Below are 22,658 nucleotides of genomic sequence, written 5' to 3'. Positions count from 1 at the left end.
GTCTGTTCTGCCAAAGACAAATCGTATTTCTATGAAAAGTTTTTACTTACAGGAGAAAAAGGGGAAAGTCGGGAATCAAATGTTGAGTGGGTGAAAGTTAAAATGATTTTTTTTTAATTTTAAAAACAGGTATTAATGAGAAAAATAATAAAAATAACTATGGGCTCCCTTTTAAGCTTCTTTTTCCTGGAATAAAATGTATTGTATCAGGAGGGGCCCACTCATCCAAGAGAGCAAATTAAGCCTAGTTTTACCTTCTTGACACTTCTTATCTTTAGAATTTTACCTTAAGAAGATATAGAAATTTATTTCCAATAAAATAAATTTGGAAAAATTAATTTATCATGATGTTCCCAGAATGAAGCAAATATTTTAGTGTTTTTATATATGGTGAAGAAGTTACTTGACTACTTAGTCTTATACTTCTTTGGTTATTAACACTTATTTTGGTATTACTCTGTCAGATGCTTCGCTGGGGCGGGTATGTAAGGCAAATATTCCATTGACCCCATTCTTGAGGAGTTCACACTAACATGAAGGAAGCTAATCATTGCAATGTGGTGTGATAATTTGATAATACAAAATCAATACAAAGGGAACACAAAATAATGATGGTTTTGTATGAAATAAGATGATGTCTTAAGTAAATTCTAAAAGATGAATCAAAATTTAATGAAAGGGAGTTCGAGGTTAACCTTGAAGTGAATTATGAGGGAGGCTATATAACTCACTCTTTCATCTGATTTGGAAAATAATGGCTTACTTCGTCAGGGAACATTTCATAAAGCCGTAGCTGATGGCAATACTCCTTGGCCAAAGGAAAAAGTAAAACTGATTATACAGGAAAAGTAACAGAGGTCAGTAAACAAAATAATCATTTCCAAACAGGGCACCAAAATCTGGGCGTAGAGATGGAGATCGGGAAATTGATTGAATGAAAGCTGAAATCACTGAGTGAACAGAAAAAGTTGGAAGATACTTGCTGAGAACAAATACTTGAAACAGGCATTTATTTACATGATTAGATTTTATCTTTTCATAAAAATCTGATGTAAGAAATTGTTCAACTTCTTTTACTATGCATATTTCATATTCCAATAATAGTTTCTAATGAAGTTTAATAAAGTTACTAGAGAATGAAAATACTTAGTTTTATTATTTTTGGTTTACATTGAAATGGAAGCTAATGGGTAAGTCTTCTCAAGTCCTTTATGAGAAAAAGTCAAAGTAAACATCACTGATGGAAACAGCCTCAATTCTGTACTCAGCATTACTTTATCTGTGTGTGACTGTAGTTTTTTAAATAAAAACGTTTCTTAAAATCCTGAAAGCTGTAGATTATGTGCATGTCAACCACCATAGTTTCTAAACCATGGCAAGTGTTAAAAGCTTTCTTTTTTCTGTGTATATGTTGCTGCAGTAGCTAATTTCAGGAGAGGAATTTGCAGTTAAATTTGATGGAGCACACTGCATTTCCTCAATTCCAGTCACAGTCTAATGGTGCTGCCAAAAGGCTGCATTAGCATTATAAGACAATGTTCTCCAGACTCAAATAGACGTAGGACAGGCTTCATAATAGAGACTCTTGGGTCACTGAATCTAACAAGAACGTGTCTGTAAGGCTCTATCACAGAAAAATAACTGGATTCAAATATATATATGTGTGTGTGTGTGTATATATATGTGTATATACATACATACATACATATATATATAATATATATATATAAAATCTCCTTAGAGATTTTACAGGTGACTACTTTGCCTTGAATTCTTATGAAAACAAAACACAAAAAAATTACCGATACTGGGATGTTGATTTCTTTTCTTTCCGAATCAAGCTGAAATTCTTGAAGATTTCAAGAAAGATGACAGCCATTCAGTGTTTGTTAAAGGATATTTAATAAATTTGGGATTAAATTAGATTGAATTGACAGAGTAGTGGTATTCTGGGATATGGATTTCTTTGGAAATCTGATGAAAACTGGAAATCCTCTACCAGAAATAGTGCACAACCACATCTATATATTACATTTAGCATATAGTTTCAGGGGCTTCAGCCATTCACAGAAGGGTATTTTTGGACTTCAGGTTAAAAAAATAAAAAAAATAAAAAAACTTCTGTAACTGAGAAATGTTAAGAATGTTTGGTCCATAGATTTCTAAGAGCAGAAATAAAGAGGATATATTATTTTACATGGAATAAGTGATGATGTTTCATTCTTTGTATGAATTTACCATGGTAGGCTTCTTCTACAGGAGACCTCCCTTGACTATCTCCTCTAAACATTATCTCTTAACCCTTAACCTTACCCCTAGCAACAACCAGTCACTCTTTATCATATAATTTTTTTATTTTTTTCACAGCAATTAATACAATTAGAACTTATTTTTGTTGCAGGCTGTTCCCATTAGAATGTAAGCACATGAACACCTTATTTGTCTGTTAACGGCTATAACCCTAGCATCTAGAATGTCATCTGGGAATACATAATGCAGTAGTATCTGGTTGTAAAGTTGGATAACTACCCACTGGTAATATATATGAATCCATGTTAAGTCAAGAATGATATAGACAAACAGCTGGCTGGAAATGTATTACTGCAGCATGATACGCTTCCATAACATACTTACATGGTCAGTGTTTCTTTTATTCAGCTCATTTCTTTCTCCATTTAAGCATTTTTTGTCACAAAATATTAATTTTCTTAAAATGCCTCTTTATATCCAATGTTTTCAAGTCTAAATTGTGGTAGGGAATATATATTATGGCACTATTTTAGTCATTTATAAAAATCCGCTGCAAGCTCTTCCAGGCATAATATAACATTGATAGGGATGAAACATGATGCTGAACTGCATAGATGTGTATGGTTTACTTGCAGACTTCTCAGGGCACTAAAATATTCCCGAGAACTTTTCCATGTTCACCATATCACTTCATATCTTTAACTAGGAATAATTATATTAATACTATGTTTTAAGATTGCCATAGATATAAAATATAAAAGTTATATCCTCTTAGCAATGTACAACTTTATTCTTTTCTTTTATGTCACCTGTAAGTCATATTTAATAATATCTGTAAAACCTATTTGGCACTTGATAAACTGAGCTTCAAAGGGAGTAAGTTTTATGCCAACCAGTTTGACATTTTGGAGACAAGGCAGGCTCCAAACAAGATTAAAATTCCACTAAGCCTGATGGAATAGATCAACCAAAAGAGAAAAACTGCATAACATAATTTGAAGATGTAAGTCAGATAAATCAGCTTGGTAAATTCAGTTGGGGGGAACATTTATTTTTCTGATTGGCTAAATAGTAGAGCAATAGTTTTCTATGCTTTATTCAAGTGATTTTCAAGATTTGCATTCATGGTTTCTTAGAAAAATAATGACAAATTTTTCATGAAGTTGTTTCTTCTTCCATAAGTTAATGCTGTCATTATTTTATTTTCTAGTATAAGTTCAACAGTTCAAAAGAACAGATTTTATTAAGTCCCAGACTTTCTCTGAAGCCACTAGTAATGACAAATTGTTGGCTAATAGTTTTATGCTGAGTTTAGTTAACTTTTAGAATGAGAAATGATTCTATAATCTTGATTTCAGTAAGGATACTGCTTGCTGAACTGAATATTTATGACTCTGGGCCTTTCTATAAATAACTGTTTAAAGCTATAAACATTAAGTAATGAAGGCTTTGTTTCATCCTACAGAGTCCGCATACAATTCATGCTCCTTTCCTAGAACACTCGGTAGACTATTTCATAGTAGCTTATCTCATGTTCTACTTATCATCTGATGATGGAGAAAGTGAAGTATACTTCATTTCTAGATGTCCATTTTTTTTTTAAAGCTTATAAACAACAGAAATGTATTTCGCCCAGTTCTAGAGGTTGGGAAGTCCCAGCTCAAGGTGCCAGTAAATTCTGTGCATGGCGAGGGCCTTTTTTTGCTTCGTAGGTGATTCCTTCTTGCTGTGTCTTCACATGAGCATCCATCCTTTGATCATGTCATGGGAACTTTATCACATAGAGTACAATAAAGAATATAATCATAACTATTCATCAATTCAACAAGATGATATTTTTGATTGTTTTCCAAATATTATATTTCTATAAAGCTTGGCTTTTACATACTCTGCAATGGTTAAAGTGATCAGATAAGTTTTTAAATTTTTTTGTAAATTATTCTTTAAGGAGAATAACACTAAAGAACTATTACATGTAAAACTTAGCTTAATAGGGAAATAATTGGTTTTATTTTGAAATGAACATAAGCATAATTTTATATAGTTACATTTTAAAAATAATTTTGCTGGTTGAAAAATTCATACACCTAAATTTGGTAATTATTTTAAGATATAAAAACTTGTTTCTTATTAAAAATAAGAAACAATAAAAAATTAACCTTATTTTCTGAAGATAACATTTCATCATCAGAGAGAATACTACTGACTACAAAGGTGAAATGACTCCATGAGTATGGAGACACGAATCAGAGATTCTGAGTTTGTAATGAACCTTAACTAATCATAATTCTATTTATATAACACATCTGCTGTCATTTTTTCTTTTATCTCTACATATTGGAAACATACTGAAATACTATCATTATCTGAACTCGTAGATGTAAGTTTAGGTGCAAATAATAAGCATGTGATTCAAGCGCCACAAATAACACACATACACAATCAGACCATGAACGTATTATTATATGAGTGATGTGAAAGCTTGTTAATGATCTGGCTAATTCAGAAAATATCAGTTACATAGGTTCAGTTAGGATTAAGAGTTTCTGAGCTTGGATTTCTCCAATGCTTTGATTATGTGCATGATTTAAAAATACTCATTATTTCCCTCATAAGATTTATTTTATTTGTTGGAGATTTAGAAATCAGTGAATAGAGTAGTTCTTATTTATTTCAGGCACAAAACTGATAATAATTCATTAAGAAAAATGCTTTTAACTGCAAATGTTTAATAATTATCACATTTTAAAATTCATGTTTCCCCACTTCTAGTGAAAATAATATCTGTGTTTGCTCTAGCAGCACATACACTATAAATTGGAAATGGTGATAAAATCTTACTTAGAAAACAATAAAGTGGTTTGCAAGCTTTATACCTCATGAATAAGCTGTAATCAGCCAAATTTTGAATGTATGTCGTACCACATAACATTGTTTTAAACAAACAAGTAGTGATGATACAGATATCTATTAGAGGCTCTCTACTTAAAAATTCATTCTTTTTAAAAATTAAAGTGACTTCCTTTCCTCGTACAAACTCAATATATGGAACACAGACTGATCATTTTTGTGGTGTGTGTGCAATGACAAGTGAATCTCCGAAATTTTCCAACTCCCAGTAGCAAACCAGAGCTTACATCAACTTGTAAAAAAAGAATAAAATATTGCAAAAGGACCCAGAGTAGTCATTAAATCATGCTAACTTTTTGTAGGCAAAAAAAAGAAATCATTGTTAAACTTTGACAGTTTCAATATTGGGTCATTTAATTCTACAAGTTTGACAGTGAGATATTTGAGGATGATGCCTTACTTGTGACATTTGAAATGAATTACACTTACATATTAGGATTTCTTTACATGATGCTTTATCTAAATTGTTACATCCTTATCTTCCAAAGAAAATTGTGGTACTATGTATGTGTGAAACTAAACATTTAAAACAATGTTTTATTATTTATTATAGAATATACTTTTTAAATTGTAAAACCAACCCATATTAGTTTCCATAAAGCTGCCTTAGGGAACTATTTTTTTAATATGTGGAAAATGCAGTCAAACTCAATGAAATGTTTGATATATAGTTTGATTATATGTTTTATAGAGTTATTAATGTAAGTATTATTAAAGCTTTTCCCTTTCGATTACATTATTTTCCCACATACAGTGAATCAAGGTAACAAGGGGTTGTTTTTCCATTTCGTTTTCTGAATTGGTTATTTACACTTTTGAAACCACAAAGACAACTCCCAAGTCTCCTCATCATTTTATTTTGCACAAATCTTGCCAATAACTCCTCAAGGCTCATAATGTAAATCTAGAGGACATTACAGAAATTTTTTTTTCTAATAGTTTTCAAATGTGCTTATGTACTTTTCAGGGTCCTGACAAAAGGAATTTCATTATTGCAAGTTGTATGTCAAATATAAATTAAATGCTAGTACATTTAACTATGAAGAACAAAATTTCTTTAGTATATAAGAAATGAGTAGAGTCAACTCAAATCCAATATTTGGAATCCAGCTGCATCTTGTGCCAAAAACTATATGGGCTGCATTCAGTGGAGTAAGCAGAGTAACTAAGGTGTACGAAAAGAGGTGTTGCATTCAATGTCAGTGGCCCAATAAACTTGGGTTAAAATAAAGACTCTATGTAAGGTATCTGGTTTGGTCTTCATTTTAGTTTATAATGCTTTTGTAAAGGGGTAAGCCAAGAAGATTATTCTTGACCACACTTGAAAATGGACTCAATTACTGAGATTAAATTTCAGTGTATTTTATAAAAAATATTACTTTCACAGAAGTGAAGAGTTACAATAGCACAATGGTGGTTACAATGGTAGAAATACATACTGCCAATAAAATGTTAGCAAGAGATTTAAAAATGACTGTACAGCACCGCATCAGAGAATTGTGTTAACAACAAAATGATTAATATTGTTTTTCAATATAAATGAAATCCTTACTTTTTTAAAAAGAAATAGATGGGGTAAAAGTGCTTTTTGTTCTTCTAATTCCTACCAAAATATTTCCTGGTATGGAGCAAAAGACAGTAAAAAAATGACAGTTAAAAAAAAAAAAAAAGACATTCATGCATTTAAGCCACCATTAGTCTCTGACTCTAATATAAGGCAGATCATTTATCTCTTGCAAAACTATGACTTTTGCCACTTAAACTCTTTTGTTTTAGTGCTTTTCATGACAAGGGCATGATAGGCCTTATAAATTTAGAAGTTAAGATGTGTTTCCAACATGGTAAGTTAGACAAGCTCAGCTATTTTTTTGAAACACCAACTTTACAATAAAAATGCTTTGCTTTGGAGAAACGATGAAAAATAATAATGAAGAAAAAAATGGAAGGGGTCCTATAGAGTTTATCACAAGTTACACTGTTTAGATCAATGAAAACATATCACATTTGCCTATGTGTCATCCTCTGTCTTGATGATATGGAAAAGGGTGACATTGAACAGGACCTGGTGGCCATTGTTCCAGGCATAAAGAGCTCGATCTCTTGCATTGTAGTCAAGCATGGATATGTGAAAGTATTGGTTATGGAAGGGAATGTCTGTGTACTCATATGTGGAGGTTTTGGTGGAATAGGAATAATACACCTTGGCTCCAGTTAAGTGGGAGTTGGTGACATACAGTGTCCCACAGATCATGAAAGATTCCCCTGCACTTCTCTTGGGGTAGCCAGTGCTCCAGCTCTTCATCACCTCCAAGGTATCTTGGTTAAGTTGGCTGATGACAATATTGCCTGCATTCTGGTTAGTTGCATACACAGCCCACAGCCCGATTTCATCAGCCATTAGGTCGATGTCAGAGAATCCACCCCATGTGTAGGGGTAAACATTATGAAAACCAGCATACTCCAGGCTTCGTTGGGCAAGCACTCTCCCCATATCAAAGCTGTATTTGATGATGATATTACTCTGATACTTGTTAAAATAGAGTGAGCCATTGTAGACAACATGGTTAGTTCCTGCCCACTTGAAAGGAAGGTTGTATGTCCTTGATTCAGCCCCACTGACAAAGTCTGCAATTGATTTGTATTCACGAACAATTTTATTGTTAGTATAACTGTCCATGTACCAGACCTGAGAAGAAGGAAAAAAATAAATGGAGTGACTAAATTCTGTACTTTTCTGATAATTCCAAAAGAAAGACAGTGAGAGTCAGCACTTTTTATTATAATTCTCAGGCTCTGGAAGCCACACTATCTTACTGCTGACTTGCTGCAATGTATTTCAGGCTTTTGTAAAAATATTGCTATGGTCTGTCTATGTGAAAAAGAAATCACTGAATTTACTACCTTGACATCAATTTGCTTTTTTGCTTTTTCTTTCTTTGTTTTTTAAATTCCTGACCATTTGGTGCATATCACTGAGTGAACCAAACATATGTCAATGCAAATTACAACACCTGATAAATTATACAATCAGTGAAAACTACAACAAACATAACCTTCAGCAAATTACATTTATTCTCTCTCTTGCTCTGAAAAAAATGCATAGTCTAGTTTTGCATATTAAACTGAAATAAGTACCATAGAATCTTCTAGAAACACTTGTTTATTGGGCTAGCTTGTAAGTACAACTACATTTTAAAGAAACCATTTTACTAACTTAATAACTAACTTATTTGGAAGGAACCCAAGAGAATCTTAATTTATACTGAGTTCTGTAATATGACATAAATAGAGCTTGGCAAGCTTCTAGTATATTGATTTATATAACACAAACATTGTTAACTTATGAAAATACCCCCCAAAAGTTTCAGTGCTATTGTTTTTAAAATTACTTCTAGACTTCAGGGATATTTAAGCTTATTTAGTAAATTGGTTTTGCCCTTGAGTTTTTCATTTATTTAGTGCTATTTTTTTCACACTAAAGAACATACTTTAGAAAGAGTATGCAGGGAAGTTTGCCCTTGAGTTTTTCACTTATTTAGTGCTATGTTTTCATACTAAAGAACATATTTTAGAAAGAGTATACAGGAAGTTAGCCCTTCTCAAGCATAAAACATGACTAAAATCAATAAAATTAGATTTGCTAAACTGATGAATTAGAAGATGTAATATTTTACTAAAATAGATTTGCCATTCTTTCTTAGATATGTTAATATCAAACAAAATATTTGCAAATTATGTAACAGTTTTCAAGTACAAACAAATATCCCTGAAGAAAATGAATAGTCCAGAGGAGAAAAAGTGTAAGCAGAACTTAATTCTAAGCAAAGGTGTTTGTGGGAGAAACATACTCTGTTGTTTTTTTCAGATGCTAAAGGATCTGTCATCCAAGCACCAAATCGGGTTCCAGATGTCTTGACTGTAACTGGGCCTGTGATTTTCATCAATTTGCCACATGCTGAAATTAGAGAAACACAAACATGTTAGGTGAACAAAGCCAATGATTCCAGTATGCATACTCACACTAAGAGCAAAGAAGGGGATCATAGAACTAAGCCAATGCATGGGATTAATATAACCTTTCTGAATAAATGATTATTCACAGTGGGTGCTGGGCCTTTAACCGAACATTGCACCATGAGGAGTTGCTTCTTCAATGCTTCAAATTTTAAACATAAAATTTTAAAGTGGGAAATGATTTGTACAATCTGTAAAGAAATAAATGAGGGACATCATTATCATTATACCAATTCGGTGGCAGCTTCTCTTAAGTAAAAAGTTAGAAAAATGAAGCAAATTGCCCATGGAGCTGTTTAATTGATGGCTAGAAACTCCTGCCCTTCCCTTGTCCCTATGCTTTGTGACTATGGATAACTTATGCCAGCCAGAAAAACACTACCAATTGATTTTCATTCTATATTGGCAAAGAAGCAGTCCCCAAGAAGATAACTTTACAGGCTATAAGAATAAAAAATTCAACCACAGTCTATAAGAAAGATGTAGAGCTTTTAAAGGTAAATGCCTTATACAGATAACAGGTCTGATAGGGCAGATATAAACACACACAGAACAAAACCCCCAAAACTCAAACCCTCAGACCCTGAAGTCACATGTAGATGAAAATGAGGAGGCCGGGCACGGTGGTTCACGCCTGTAATCCCAGCACTTTGGGAGGCCGAGGCGGGTGGATCACGGGGTCAGGAGATCGAGACCACGGTGAAACCCCGTCTCTACTAAAAATACAAAAAAATTAGCCGGGCGCGGTGGCGGGCGCCTGTAGTCCCAGCTACTCGGGAGGCTGAGGCAGGAGAATGGCGTGAACCCGGGAGGCGGAGCTTACAGTGAGCCGAGATCGCTCCACTGCACTCCAGCCTGGGCAACAGAGCAAGACTCCATCTCGGGAAAAAAAAAAAAAAAAAAAAGAAAGATGAGGAGATGTAATACGTGACAAAAAATTAATGATTTTCATGAAAAAAAGTTGTAATATTTTTATCAACCCAGCCTGGCTGTGAATAAGATCTTAGAAATAGCTTGGACTTCATAAATGCCAAAGCCAAAACCAAACAGAAAACTACATATTTTTGTGAGATTAAAAAAAAAGATTACTATAAAGTTTTAACCATATTACAAAATAATGTTTTTGTCCCTTTATCTGAATTATATTAGTTTGGGTCACTTATTATGCTTATCTTTCTTTTTATTTATTTTAAATTCAACTTTTATTTTAGGGGTACATGTGCAGGTTTGTTACACAGGTATTTTGTACCCAGGTAGTAAGCATAGCACCCAATATATAGTTTTATGAGATTTTTAAACAGCAAAATTTAAAAGTGATTTATTAATTATACACATTGTGAAAGGCAATATGACTGCCTATAAATGTTGGATTTTGGTGTAAACAAAAAAGTCTTCTTTCTCATCCATTTATATCATGTTATTTTCTTCTATTTCTTTCTTTTTTAAAAACTTTTTTTGCGTCCTATTTGTTCTACATATCTTCTTTCCTCCTCTGACTATTTAGAATTGATCAATTTCTATTAGTTCCTGTTGGTCCTTGTTTGTTTGGAAAGACAAGAATACCCAAAGCAAATCAAAGACAAACTAATTATAACTTGAAACTTATTTTGGCTCAGTTTTCTCTATATGTACTTCTTATAAGAATAATTTATAATTGGCAGAATACTAAGCTTTGCAGTTAGGAAGATGATGAATGGTAGCATATTTTGCATTATTAGTTCAGTGATAACTACAAATTTAGTAATCTCTAGAATTTCATAAAACCTGAATTGAATATATTTTTCCCTTTATGTAAAAGAAATCAAATGTGATAGTATCGTTATATCCATAGAGTGGGTTACTTTATGATTTCCTCAAATCAGTAAAACTAGACCAATAATTCAGAAGACTTTATGACATTATCTATAGAATACCAAGACCTTGCATTAAGCCTATTTAGACTATATAAGCTCTACCTGCTATAAACACACAAACAATATATGAGTAAAGTAGTATCAGTTTGAACTAGAAAATGTTAATCATATTCTGAACAGATCTAGTTGAGTATATTTTCTGAATGCAGAATAAGTGGGAGTAATACTATTTTTAATAATGTCCCATATACATTTGTTAATCCACAGATGATATGAGCATAACAATTTCAAGTGTAAGTAGAGTATAACAAATAGAAGGTCCTCTCTTTCCCCTAAAAACATCATAAAAGATGTGATTTTTTTTTTCTAAGCATAGAAAAGTAATTCTGACTTAAGATGATGAAGTGATACATGATTTTATCTGCTTTCATTTTCTATGATCTCATTAAAATGATGGTAAAGGAGTAAACCATGAGTGGAAAAAAAAACAAAAACAAAAGGAAAAAGAAAAGAAAAGGTACAAGAGCCATTAGTGAAGAAATTTGAACCAATTTCCAGAATGCAGGGTTGATGAAGAGTGGTCATTAAAGATGAAGATGGAATAAGATGCATTTGTGTTTAAGCAGAGCAAGTGAGACCCAAGGAGGGAGATGATCTGCCTTGAAGAGAAAAAGGAAAGGACTCAGAAATATAAGTAGAAAGAATGCTAGGAGTCAGATGGGACTCTGAAAACAGGTACACCACTTAAATCATGCATTAAAAGCAATTGATTCCATCTTCATCTGTAGATGCAGAACTCCAGAAGGCAAAGGAAAAAAAATATGAAACTATGTTGGTGATCTGAGAGTACTTAGGGTGACTAATAAAGACATTGGAGGGCCAGAACAAAGGCTTCTACACAATGACATTGGTGGTTTCCCTTCCTACTGACCATAGAAAAAATTGTCAAGCCCTATCTTAATAATAAGAGTTTCCAAGCAGATTTATTGTTCAAAACTTTAAAAATGTATGCATATCCAAGGATGGCCAGATAGTTTCAAAAAGTTTGTAAGAATGACTGATGTAAATGTTCAGAAAAACCAGGGCTCCCCACAGAAGAGATGACTCAGAATAAACAAGATCCTAGTACCTTCTAAGAGATTTGTATAATATATACTGTGTATTGTAAAAGGAAAACACAAAAGAACTATTAGAAAACAAAAATATAATTATATTAAAAATAGGTTGCAAGATAAAAAGAGTTATCCCCAAAATAAAGCAAAAAAGATAAAAATGAAAATAAGAGAAAAAATATGGACACATCTCGGATCAATCTAGAAGCTCTAACATCCGGAGAGCAAGGTTTCTAGAATGGGAGGAGAGAGAAAAAGAGGGGAGAAAATTATCAAAGAAATTATACAGGAAATCTCCCCAGTAACAAAACCTAAATATTCAGATTAAAAGAACACATGATAATGAATGAAAAAAAGATCTACTTCTAAAAAAACTACTGTGAAATGTTACAAGATTAAGAGTAAATTGAAATGGAAACTTTTTAGAGAAAGAATATGAGCTTGTCACATGCAAACAGGTAGAATTAGACCAGAATTGGGCTTCTCATCACCAATACTGGATGCTAGGAGACAATGATGAGAGCCTTTATATTTAGGAAGAAAATCAGAAGAAAACAGAATAAAGATATTTTTTTTACATGTGCACTTTCCAAAAATTTACCTACAATGAACTCTTTCTTCATAAATTACTTGGGTATATATTGCAGTGAGTACACCAAGACAGGGGAAGGTACCAGACAGGAAAATAGTGATTTCCTGTCCCAGAATGGCAACTATGCAGTGGACCTTGAGAGCAACCATCCCAGAATGGAAACACAGTTCCAAGAGGGAGGTCTCAGAAATAAGTGGAATTGATACATAGATAGACTGTATGAGATATTCTAGAAAAACTGGGTAATGCAAAGGCAATTATTGATGTATACAAAATAATTCACTTGAATTTAACTCTAGTAATAGTCTCCACTGAATGGAACAAATATGACCTTGGGGGTAAAGAGGAAGGAAATGTATCTGAGTTCAACACTTAGCTCCCACGGAACAATACAAACATTGCTATAATAATCTAAACACTCATGTCTAACTTGTAGAATCAGTCCATAAACTAATTACATAAAACTTGTTAGACATCTCATCTGCTCTGTGATTACAGGAAAGCCAAAATGTTTCCAATCATGACAACATGGAAGAATAGGTAAAGTCCACGTTGTTAGGGAATTAAGCATTGGGAGAAGAAATGGAAAGAAAGATGGCGGTGTAACTGTCTTCATATTTAAAAAATATGGTGGTAAGAGATTTTTCCTATTGTTGAAAAATAATGAAGATTTAAATCTAAGACTTGAAATTATAAAATTGATAGGGTCAAAGTGTGAAGAGTCATGAAATCATATTAGGAAGAAACATGAAAGAAAGCGGAGTTGGCAAAGTTATCTAAATCCTCATCTTGCAGAGCAGGAAGTCAATAAACAAGGTCTAAAACTGTAAACCAAAATAATTGAAGAAAAAAAGCATGTTATTAAAAATTTAGACATAATCACTAATAGCCCTAAAATTAAACTGTAAAATGTGGTTGAAACTGGGGAGCAGAGCTAAAGAAGGAGACTGTTGCTTTTTATTCTAAGCATACAATTTTCCAGCTATGTGCATACAATATTTAGGTTATAATGTAAAAAGTTAAAATAGCTACAAAAATTTAGTAGCCTTTAATTTTATAAAGCAAAAATCACATTTATATATTGCCTTTTGAAAAATCATTTCCAGGTTTAATATGCCATGCTTCCTTGGGGCCAGGAAGTAGATGAAAATGGAAGATGTAAATAGTTTGCAGAAATTTAAACTGTGAATGTTCTGCATTTTAATTTGGTCTTCATCCTGCAAGGAATAGATAGAAATTGTTCTTTAAACTTTTAGCTCTTACAATTGACATAGCAATCTCTTGCTCTTTAATTCTTTCAACCTTAAAAAAATAGAACTTATATTATGAATTGTGATAATATTTATCACTTAATGCATCAGAGCTAATAAAATTTACAGTGGTTACTAAATGTGCAGGAGCTGTAATAAAAGATGCTGTACATATGATTCAAGTAAGAATGATGTGCATTTTCAAAGTAGTTAAATGATTACAATCTTGGAAAAATATACTCCTGTTGAAAATCCACTAGTTAAAGGAGAAAATGTTAGTCTAAAACTTAAAAATATTTTTAAAATGTGAATGGTTTTTATGATTATTTGAAAAAATATACATACACAGGATCTCAGAAGTCAGGTGAGTCGAATTTTGTTCTGAATACAGATTAATATAATGTCTCAAATATGAAACATAAACATAATGTATTGTGCATTCCCACAAAACTTTATACTCAGAGGAAATTGCCAAGTGGAAATACAATAGGTAAAAATTTATGGTGACCTCAAGTTCTTTCTGTTGTCCAAATGAATATAGATTTTGTAGTTACGGAGTTTGACTAAACATTTTAGATGGCCAAACTATAAAATTAAACTTCAAAGTGAAGTTTGCTTTACCAGAAAAACTGCTTCCTATGATATAGGTACCTTATTAGCCAGACTGAAGCATGATTTGTACAAAGCAAGAAGACACGATCCCGGTATTTGTCCCAAATGTCTGCATATTTCAGATGTTGAGGTGTACATAATCAGATGTTGATTAGTTGAAACCTGAACAAGAACTGTCCGTGGGGCTCTAATCATACCATGAGCCTTATCTAATCAACATTTCCGAACAACCCACAGCATATCACTGGCTTGGGGTGTCTTTGGCTTCGATAGTGCTTGAATCTAATCCAGCCTTGCATCTCTATGGCGAAGAGACACTGCTGAGCCTTAGATGATTTTGGCCAAAACTTAGGACAGAATTTGTACCAGAGGTTAAAAGCTTCTGGCTCTTAAACTACACATTGGGTGACCATGGTAAAGTGGTGTTTTGGCTAGTTGACTCTTTTATTTTGTACCTGGTTTTGTGAGGAAAACTGATTCTTACTCCAGTCAATCTTACCTTAGAAAGCAAACTTTACTTTCTTGTAGCACTAAGCATTTCTCTGAAATATGTTAGAGGGTAAAAACAACGGTTACTATTTAAAGATTTAATAATTAATTTATTAATTTGACAACCATTTACTGTGAACTTATTTTGTACCAGAACTATTCTAGGTGCTGGGAATGCAAAGGTGAAAGGGAGGCAAGTCGTGTGTTACAGCTTCTCAAAATACTATTGCTTATGGTTCTACTGTTGCCTTTTTTCTTCTTCTTTTCTCTTTTTTTAAATCAACTGGCAAATAAATTTAAAGAAAGATGTTGTATCAGACCAAATCTGCATTGAGAAGAAAAGGACATAGCAATGAGTGCACTAAATATTTGTCAATATTAAATAAAAATTATTGAAATTCAGTCATGAGTACTGTACCATAACAGCACTCCTTAAGACAGTCTTCTTAGATAACTTGAAATATGTTTAGCCGTATTTGCCTCTACTCTTCTTCCACAAAACATATTCATAAGTTGTCAACATAGAAACAAGCAAATTAAACTATTGCTCCATGTTTAGTGTTTATAAAAAGTGAATACATAAAAAAATAAAATACAGTTATATTTCACCAAATCTCACTGATTTGTTCCTGCACATGTATCTTAAAGGTAATTGTTCTGTCTATATGATAGAACTTATTCCTATAATGAGGAAATCAATATATATATATATATATATATATATATATATATATAGTGTTGGCCAGGGAAGGTCTTATGAACACTTACGAACTTAGTGTTTTGCATTATTTGATTCTCCTCTGTGTAATCTTTGGGTTATGTTCCTTCATGTCTACCATCCATTAGCTGTCTTCTCTCTGCCCAGTGACTCAAAATGTCCAATTCCAGGCTTTGTCTTCATGGTATTAATCTTTATTTGATCTCAGTCCATCACAACTTTTACTCTTGGAGTCAAATCCTTTGGGTAAACTAATTTTTGTTGTATTAATCTAAGAAACATACTATAAATGAAGTCAATGTCCCAAAGCATTAACAATTTAAAAATAATAACTGCATCTTCAGTTTCTTATTCTGAAATAGTGAGTACGTTAAAAGTGTTATACTCAAAAGCAATATACTTGCTTAAAATCCAAAATAGGTATATGATAATTATGTATGAAAATGTCCTTTACTTTTCACTGACTAGGAGACAAAGTGCTTTGCGTAAAGTTTCTCTACATTTGGTGATCATGTAAAGTGGTCTTTTGACTAGGTGACTCTTTTATTTTTACCTGGTTTTGTGGGGAAAATTGATTCTTACTCCAGTCAATCTTACCTTAGAAAGCAAACTTTTAGGTGCTTAAAATAATAGCTTTTGTATGTGACCTATAAACAGGGGTGCTTCATTCATTTATTTATTCATTCTTCCAGCTAAGGTTTTTTGTTTAGCAGAAAGTACTGTTCCAACTGTTCCAGATACTAGAGTTAACAATAATGAGAAAGCATGACACCTCTGTTCTGGTGAAGCTTACATTTTGGTGAGAAGAGAGAAATAATAAATAAAAAATAAACAAACAAACAAACTAAACATATCATACAGAAATAAATGTAAGGCCAAGATTTAAGTAGGGCAATTTTATAAAGAGTGACTGGGGAGCTACTTGACATTGGGAGGGTAAGGAAGACCTCTCAGTGTGTGATATTTAATTTGAGATCTTATTGACAAGAGAAGGACATTTAGGCATTTAGTTTATTTACTGGAGCAGCTGTTTAGTGGATTTAGCCATTTAGAGAATAGCTAGGGGAAGGCAGCATCTTAAAGTGGTTGGGGACATGGGTGAAAGAGTCTGCCTGGATTTGAATCCTGATTTTATCTCTTATTCACTGGAGACCTTGAACAATTTTACAACCTCTCAGTGTCTCACGTGTAACAATATATATATAATATCTATATCAAAGTGTTATTGAAAAGATTAAACAAAAAATACAGGCTACATGTTTAAAATAGTGTTTGGTACATAGTTAAGTACTTAATAAATATTAGCTATTATTATTGTTATTGCAAGGGCCTTAATATAGTTGATGAGTTAAGAGGAACAAATAAACAGAAAGAAGATCAGTGTGTTTAGAATACACTTGGAACAGAAGATGACGAGGTTGGAGAGATGAGTAGTCCAGTAGTCCACATTAAATTTGTAAAATTTGTGAAGGAAAGATTTGGATTTTACTCTAGGAATGATGGAAAGTCATTGGATTATTTTAAAGGGAGAGGAGAGTGACAGAATGTAAGCTGCACCTTAGAAAGATCTCTCTAGCTACTGTATAGAATATTAATTGCAGAGTAGATAGAGTATAAACAGATAGTTTCATTAAAAGGTTATCTGTTGGGAGGCCGAGTTGGGTGGATCACGAGGTCAGGAGATCAAGACCATCCTGGCTAACACGGTGAAACCTAGTCTCTATTAAGAATACAAAAAAATTAGCCAGGTGTAATAGCGGGTGCCTGTAGTGACAGCTACTCGAGAGGCTGAGGCAAGACAATGGCATGAACCCGGGAGGTGGAACTTGCAGCATGCCACTGCACTCCAGCCTGGGCGACAGAGCAAGACTTGTCTCAAAATAAATAAATAAATAAACAAGTAAATAATAAAAAAGGGTTATCAGGCTGATTTAGGTGAAAGATGATGATGGAAGCAGTTGTGGAGATGGAGAAAAGTAGATGGACTTGGGGTATGTTTTTAGAATAAAGTGGATAGGACTAGGCTTTGGATTAGATGTGAAGAAAGGGAATTTACAAACTCAAAAAAAAAAAAAAAAACAAGGATAACATCTAGATTGTTGACTTGTCCACTTAGGCAGATTTTAGTGTCATTTACTCAGATGAAATGATTGAGGGAGGAATGGGTTTGGGAGCAAAAATCAACAATCCAACAAGGACAATTCTAAGTTGTTCATGACTGTAACACATACCAGTGGAAACAGTAATATGAATCTAGGGAACAGATACTCCTTTGAGTTTTGACAACACAGCTTTGATGATTGTTAGCATAATGATGACAGTGAAAGCCAGGAGTACATATTACCTCAGAGGGAAGGTATACACAGAAAAGAGAAAGGTATCTAGCACAGAACTCTGTAACTCACAATTTTTATAGGACTCAGCAAAGAAGCCCATGAATATATATAAATGGGATAAAAAAAATGTGGTATTAAGAAATCCAAAAGAAGAAAGTGTTTTAAGAAGGATGTAGTACTGACCTGTGACAAATACCACTAAGATGTCTAGCAACAGAACATCAAAGAAATCACCATAAAATGTGGCAGCAAGAGTCACTGCTGATTACAAAACTCAGATAAAGAGTGGTGATCCCAGAAAATGAACTGAAGTTGGTTTGAAAAGAACGTAAACCAAAGCAGCAGCTATAAAATATTCTTTCAAGGGAAAAGAAGCAGGGAGATAGGGGTAGGAAAATATGAGATTACAGGACATTTTTATTGTTGTGCTGATGTTGGTTAAGAAAGATTTGTTTATAAAAATAATCTAGTAGGGAGCAATACGCTAATGTTGTGAAAGACAATAATTAAATAAATGAAGCCCATGAGCAGATGGTAGTTTAATCTGTTTAGTAACCATGAGTAATCATGCTTCTATCTTTCCTTTTTTTATAATTTTTGTCTGTAAGTGTCCGTCTGTTTTTACTCTCATTAATTTCCCAGGAAACATTCTTAGAGTGCTATGTTCCATCCAGGTTTGAACACTGAAGCATGAGTTAGCAAGCCTGGTTTCAAATCTAGGCCACAGCTTTCAGTCATCGTATGATGTTGGACAATGCACTTATTCTCTGGAGTGGAATTTCCTCATCTATAACATGAAAATTCTGAGCTTGACATTTTTTCATTTTAACTAAGGGAACACTGACTAGATAGTGGATCAACAGCGTATATATGCTGATGGAGAGAAGCTGGTATTTGTGGTTGTGGTAAAATAAACACCATCAGCGTTATGTTTATCATCACCATCATCTACCGTTATTCTCAGGAAGCAAAAAGCTGACAGAGCTCTCAATGTTGATTTCTTCTTAGTAGATGCTTCCCTTACAAATGGTTATTGATTTCCTAAGCTAGAATTCATCTTGCCAAATGAAATTAGTAAAATTAAAGTTACAGGAATGTATAAAACTGGCAGTGTTTTTGTTTATAATTTTGTGTACCTTAGTGTTAAGTAAACATAGGTATCCCCAGATTCTAATGGAGCACAGATATTGTAAAATGTGGTAACATAAAACAAACAATGAGTCATTTTTTATTTCTCAGCTTCCTCAAACTAGCTTTTGTTCGAATAAATCATTATCTTTCTCACTTTACTCTCACTTTTTATGAGGACAAAGGGAGCCAGACAGAAAGGGTAATTTTCCCAAATGCCTGGAAGACAAATGTTCCTGCAAAGGTGGATGGCAAAGAAGGAAGTTAGGAGTCTTGCTTCATTGATTTTCTCCTGCTCTGCTCTTCTGTCTGCAGTAAGATATGGAAACATTAGCATTTATAAAATATTGCATGTGCACATTGTGTATATTCAGAAAATGTACTGAAATATACATCTTACCAAATGTAATAATTGAAGAAAGTGATCATTTTATTTCTATCATGACTTTTGGACATTACATTTCTTATAATAGGTTACAATCGATATTTATCAATCAGTAGCTCAGGAAAAGCTATCATTTGGGATTCAGCAGGAAGATCAGTTGTTTGCACTAACGAAGTGTAAAAACCATCTGTCCTCTCTTTTATGTATATATATTTCTTACTCTGTAATATCCTGCACTAATAGCTTCTGGATTCGAATCCTAAGGCCATGCCTTTATAAACAAATCAAATGGATTATTGAATATGTTTATGGACAGAATGGTATTTCTTTTTACTTAAGGCCATCAGAGAACTCATGCATTAAGAAATACTGCTGATTTGATCTTTAAAGTCTACCTATTTAGGTACTTAAAATAAGTTTGTCTGTACCATACATTTGGTAGTAAAATAAATTTATATTATTTAAACTTTTATTTGTCTAGTCTTACGAGTTATACTAGTGAGGGAAAGGTAGGGATAAGAATGGATATTTAAAATATTTTATTGGATAGAGCACCTGAATGAGTTTCTAATGACTATCTGGCTAATGGGATCAAGAATAATATGAACATGTCTAAATAACACACATTTTGCAATGTTAACACAGTTTTACCCTTTTTATTATTTTTGAAACTTCCTTGACTCTTCCTTTTACCTTTTCTGGGATTAAGCCTATATTACGAACTTTTTTTTTTTTTTTTTTAAGGAGAAGCCTGTTCAGCATTCAAACTGAACGACGACTTGTGTTATGAAATCCCAACTAATTTTACAATTCCTATTTGCCTTTGTAAATACAGGTTTTATATTATTAAGAGGCTCGTAATTTAGTTGTAATCTAGAAAAATGTAGGAGATAAAAGGAGGACAATTAATGATAAATAAATATATGATAAAATTTACCAATTACCAAAAATGTGGCTAAAATATAACTAAGGTTGCAGAGTTCCAGAAGAATGAATAAAATGCATAGACAATGGAGACATTGCCATTCTATTTTACAACCTAGAATTTTGAGAAGAGCAAGACTCCTTTTGATAAATGACTTATTTAAAGATTCAATTTAATTTAAAGGAATATTCTTATAAATTTCCTCTATTACATTTCTGAGTCAAACCTCACTCCTCTCTACCTAAGGCACACAGCTTGACTTTTTTGTTAATTCCTGCTTTCACTGAGATCTTCAGTGTCTCTTGCTTTAAGTGCTAATAAAGCAAAGTATCAGATGTTTTGGAATGAGATACTGCATTGCCATTGAAGACAGGACAGTTGGCAATGACAACAAACATGAAAAAAAGGCTGTGCTTTTATTTTCCTTTCCCCCCAGAAGCTTTTTGGCTTTGTAAAAGATATTGATGTGTTTTATATTTGATACACATTGATTTATTTCTTTAAAGCAACTTGAAGCTTTTGATTTTACAAATTAAATTTGCTCTCGAACGTTCTGCAGACACTAATTTTTGTCCACTATGTTTCAGGTATATTGTGATGGTCTCCCAAAATTCAACTAGAACAAGACGTTGATTCTGATCTCTCAGTGCAGGGAGAATTTATCTATAAGGGTATGAAGATTTAAAACAAAAAAAAAATGGGCATTTTCTGTAAAATGTATTAATGTACTAAGTGTCATGGGAGAGCAGGGGAGGTGGTTGTGGAAGACTATGCCGGGGAAATCCAACCACATTAAGGAAAAATCATGGAATAGTTAAAGTGGGAAGGAAGAGTGTCCCATGACAAGGGAGAGGAAGTTCAATGTCAAGAAGGTAAAGAAAGCATGCACAATTTAGAAACTGAAAGATAAGAATGGTTAAAACTTAGAGTGAGTGCATGATGAGAACCTGAGAACTCAAGGCCTGGAGAATCGGGCAGACAAAGCATGCAAAGGTGTTTGGATTCCATTTTAAACGTAAACCACTTGAATACAGGTGTAATATAACAAGATTTGTATTGGGGAAAGATCACACTAAATATTTTTTAGTGAGGGAGAGCTAAAAAAAATGGTTAGGAGGCCATTTGAGTAACTCAGTTGAAAAATCACGAATGACACTCTGAATTAGGCTGGTGGAAGTGACGATGCAGAAGAGGTGGTTTTGAGAAATTGGTGAGAGGGGAGATAAAAGATGCAGTGATTACATGGTGGTGTGAAGCTTAGGGAAGAATCAGAAATGAATCTAACTTCTTTTTTTCCATAACAATTGGGTGGATGGAGGCTCTATTCATTAAATTAAAGTTATAGATGTATCTAGGGTTTTTTTTTTTATTATTTTGTACCCCACAAAAGACATTATGTGTGAGGAAAGAAATCTCAGTCTTTGAACTCAGAAGGACTTCCATGTAAAGTGATTGCCTCTAACATGAATCTTTGACAAGTTAATTTAAACTTTCTGAGTATCTGTTTTAGTGAAGTTGTTGATACTAATGCCTAAACCAGAGGTCTTGCATAGATTGGAAATAGCACATGTGAAGCAGCTGGCCTAGTGCTTGTCAAGCAGTAGGCACTCAATATTGCTGTAGTTATTGACTTATGTGTCAGACGTCCCCACTAAAATGTAACCTTGACAGGAAGAAGATGGTCTCCTTCCCATCCCTGTATCCACAAATACCTAGCAAAGTGCCAGCACACATTAGAGAGTCAATAAATAATTGTTAAATTAAAGTATTAGCCCATAGATAATTTGGTTCTCGTTTAAAAACTAATTTGGCAGAAACAGTAAAGACAGTAACTCAAGTCTCTACTTGTGACCTGAAGTTTCTAATGTTCCTTCTGTTAAACATGAAGTCTCAAAGTTGTGTCATAGAATCTAGTGCTTCCCTAGATGGCACCAAACCACTGCCCTAAAACAGCACTAACACGACAGAGTCAGGGGCAGAGGACTGGAAAGCTGGAAAGTCTTATTATAATCAAAATAAATATCTATTTTGTGTTCTCAGGGGTGTGTACAAACTTTAACCATGTTTTTTCAGTAGAATTCTCA

At 33.2% G+C, this 22,658-nt stretch overlaps 1 protein-coding gene across 3 annotated transcripts in view; it reads right to left on the bottom strand.

Moving 5' to 3' along the window:
- Positions 1-1,743: 1,743 nt before the first annotated feature.
- Positions 1,744-22,658, bottom strand: part of LOC105485485 (olfactomedin 3) — a 203,149-nt gene continuing 182,234 nt past the window's right edge. For 2 of the 3 annotated variants that reach the window (XM_011747878.3, XM_011747880.2), the window contains 2 exons: positions 9,009-9,115; positions 1,744-7,846 (listed from right to left, as the gene is read on the bottom strand). In XM_011747878.3, coding sequence (XP_011746180.1) covers positions 7,169-7,846; positions 9,009-9,115 — 785 coding nt within the window. In that variant the 3' untranslated portion in view covers positions 1,744-7,168. The remainder of the gene's footprint in view (positions 7,847-9,008; positions 9,116-22,658) is intronic. The other variant, XM_011747879.3, reaches the window with a different exon arrangement.

The sequence above is a fragment of the Macaca nemestrina genome, chromosome 1, assembly GCF_043159975.1.
Source record: "Macaca nemestrina isolate mMacNem1 chromosome 1, mMacNem.hap1, whole genome shotgun sequence".
NCBI classification, from domain to species: domain Eukaryota; kingdom Metazoa; phylum Chordata; class Mammalia; order Primates; family Cercopithecidae; genus Macaca; species Macaca nemestrina.
This window is presented reverse-complemented; position numbering and strand designations above follow the sequence as displayed.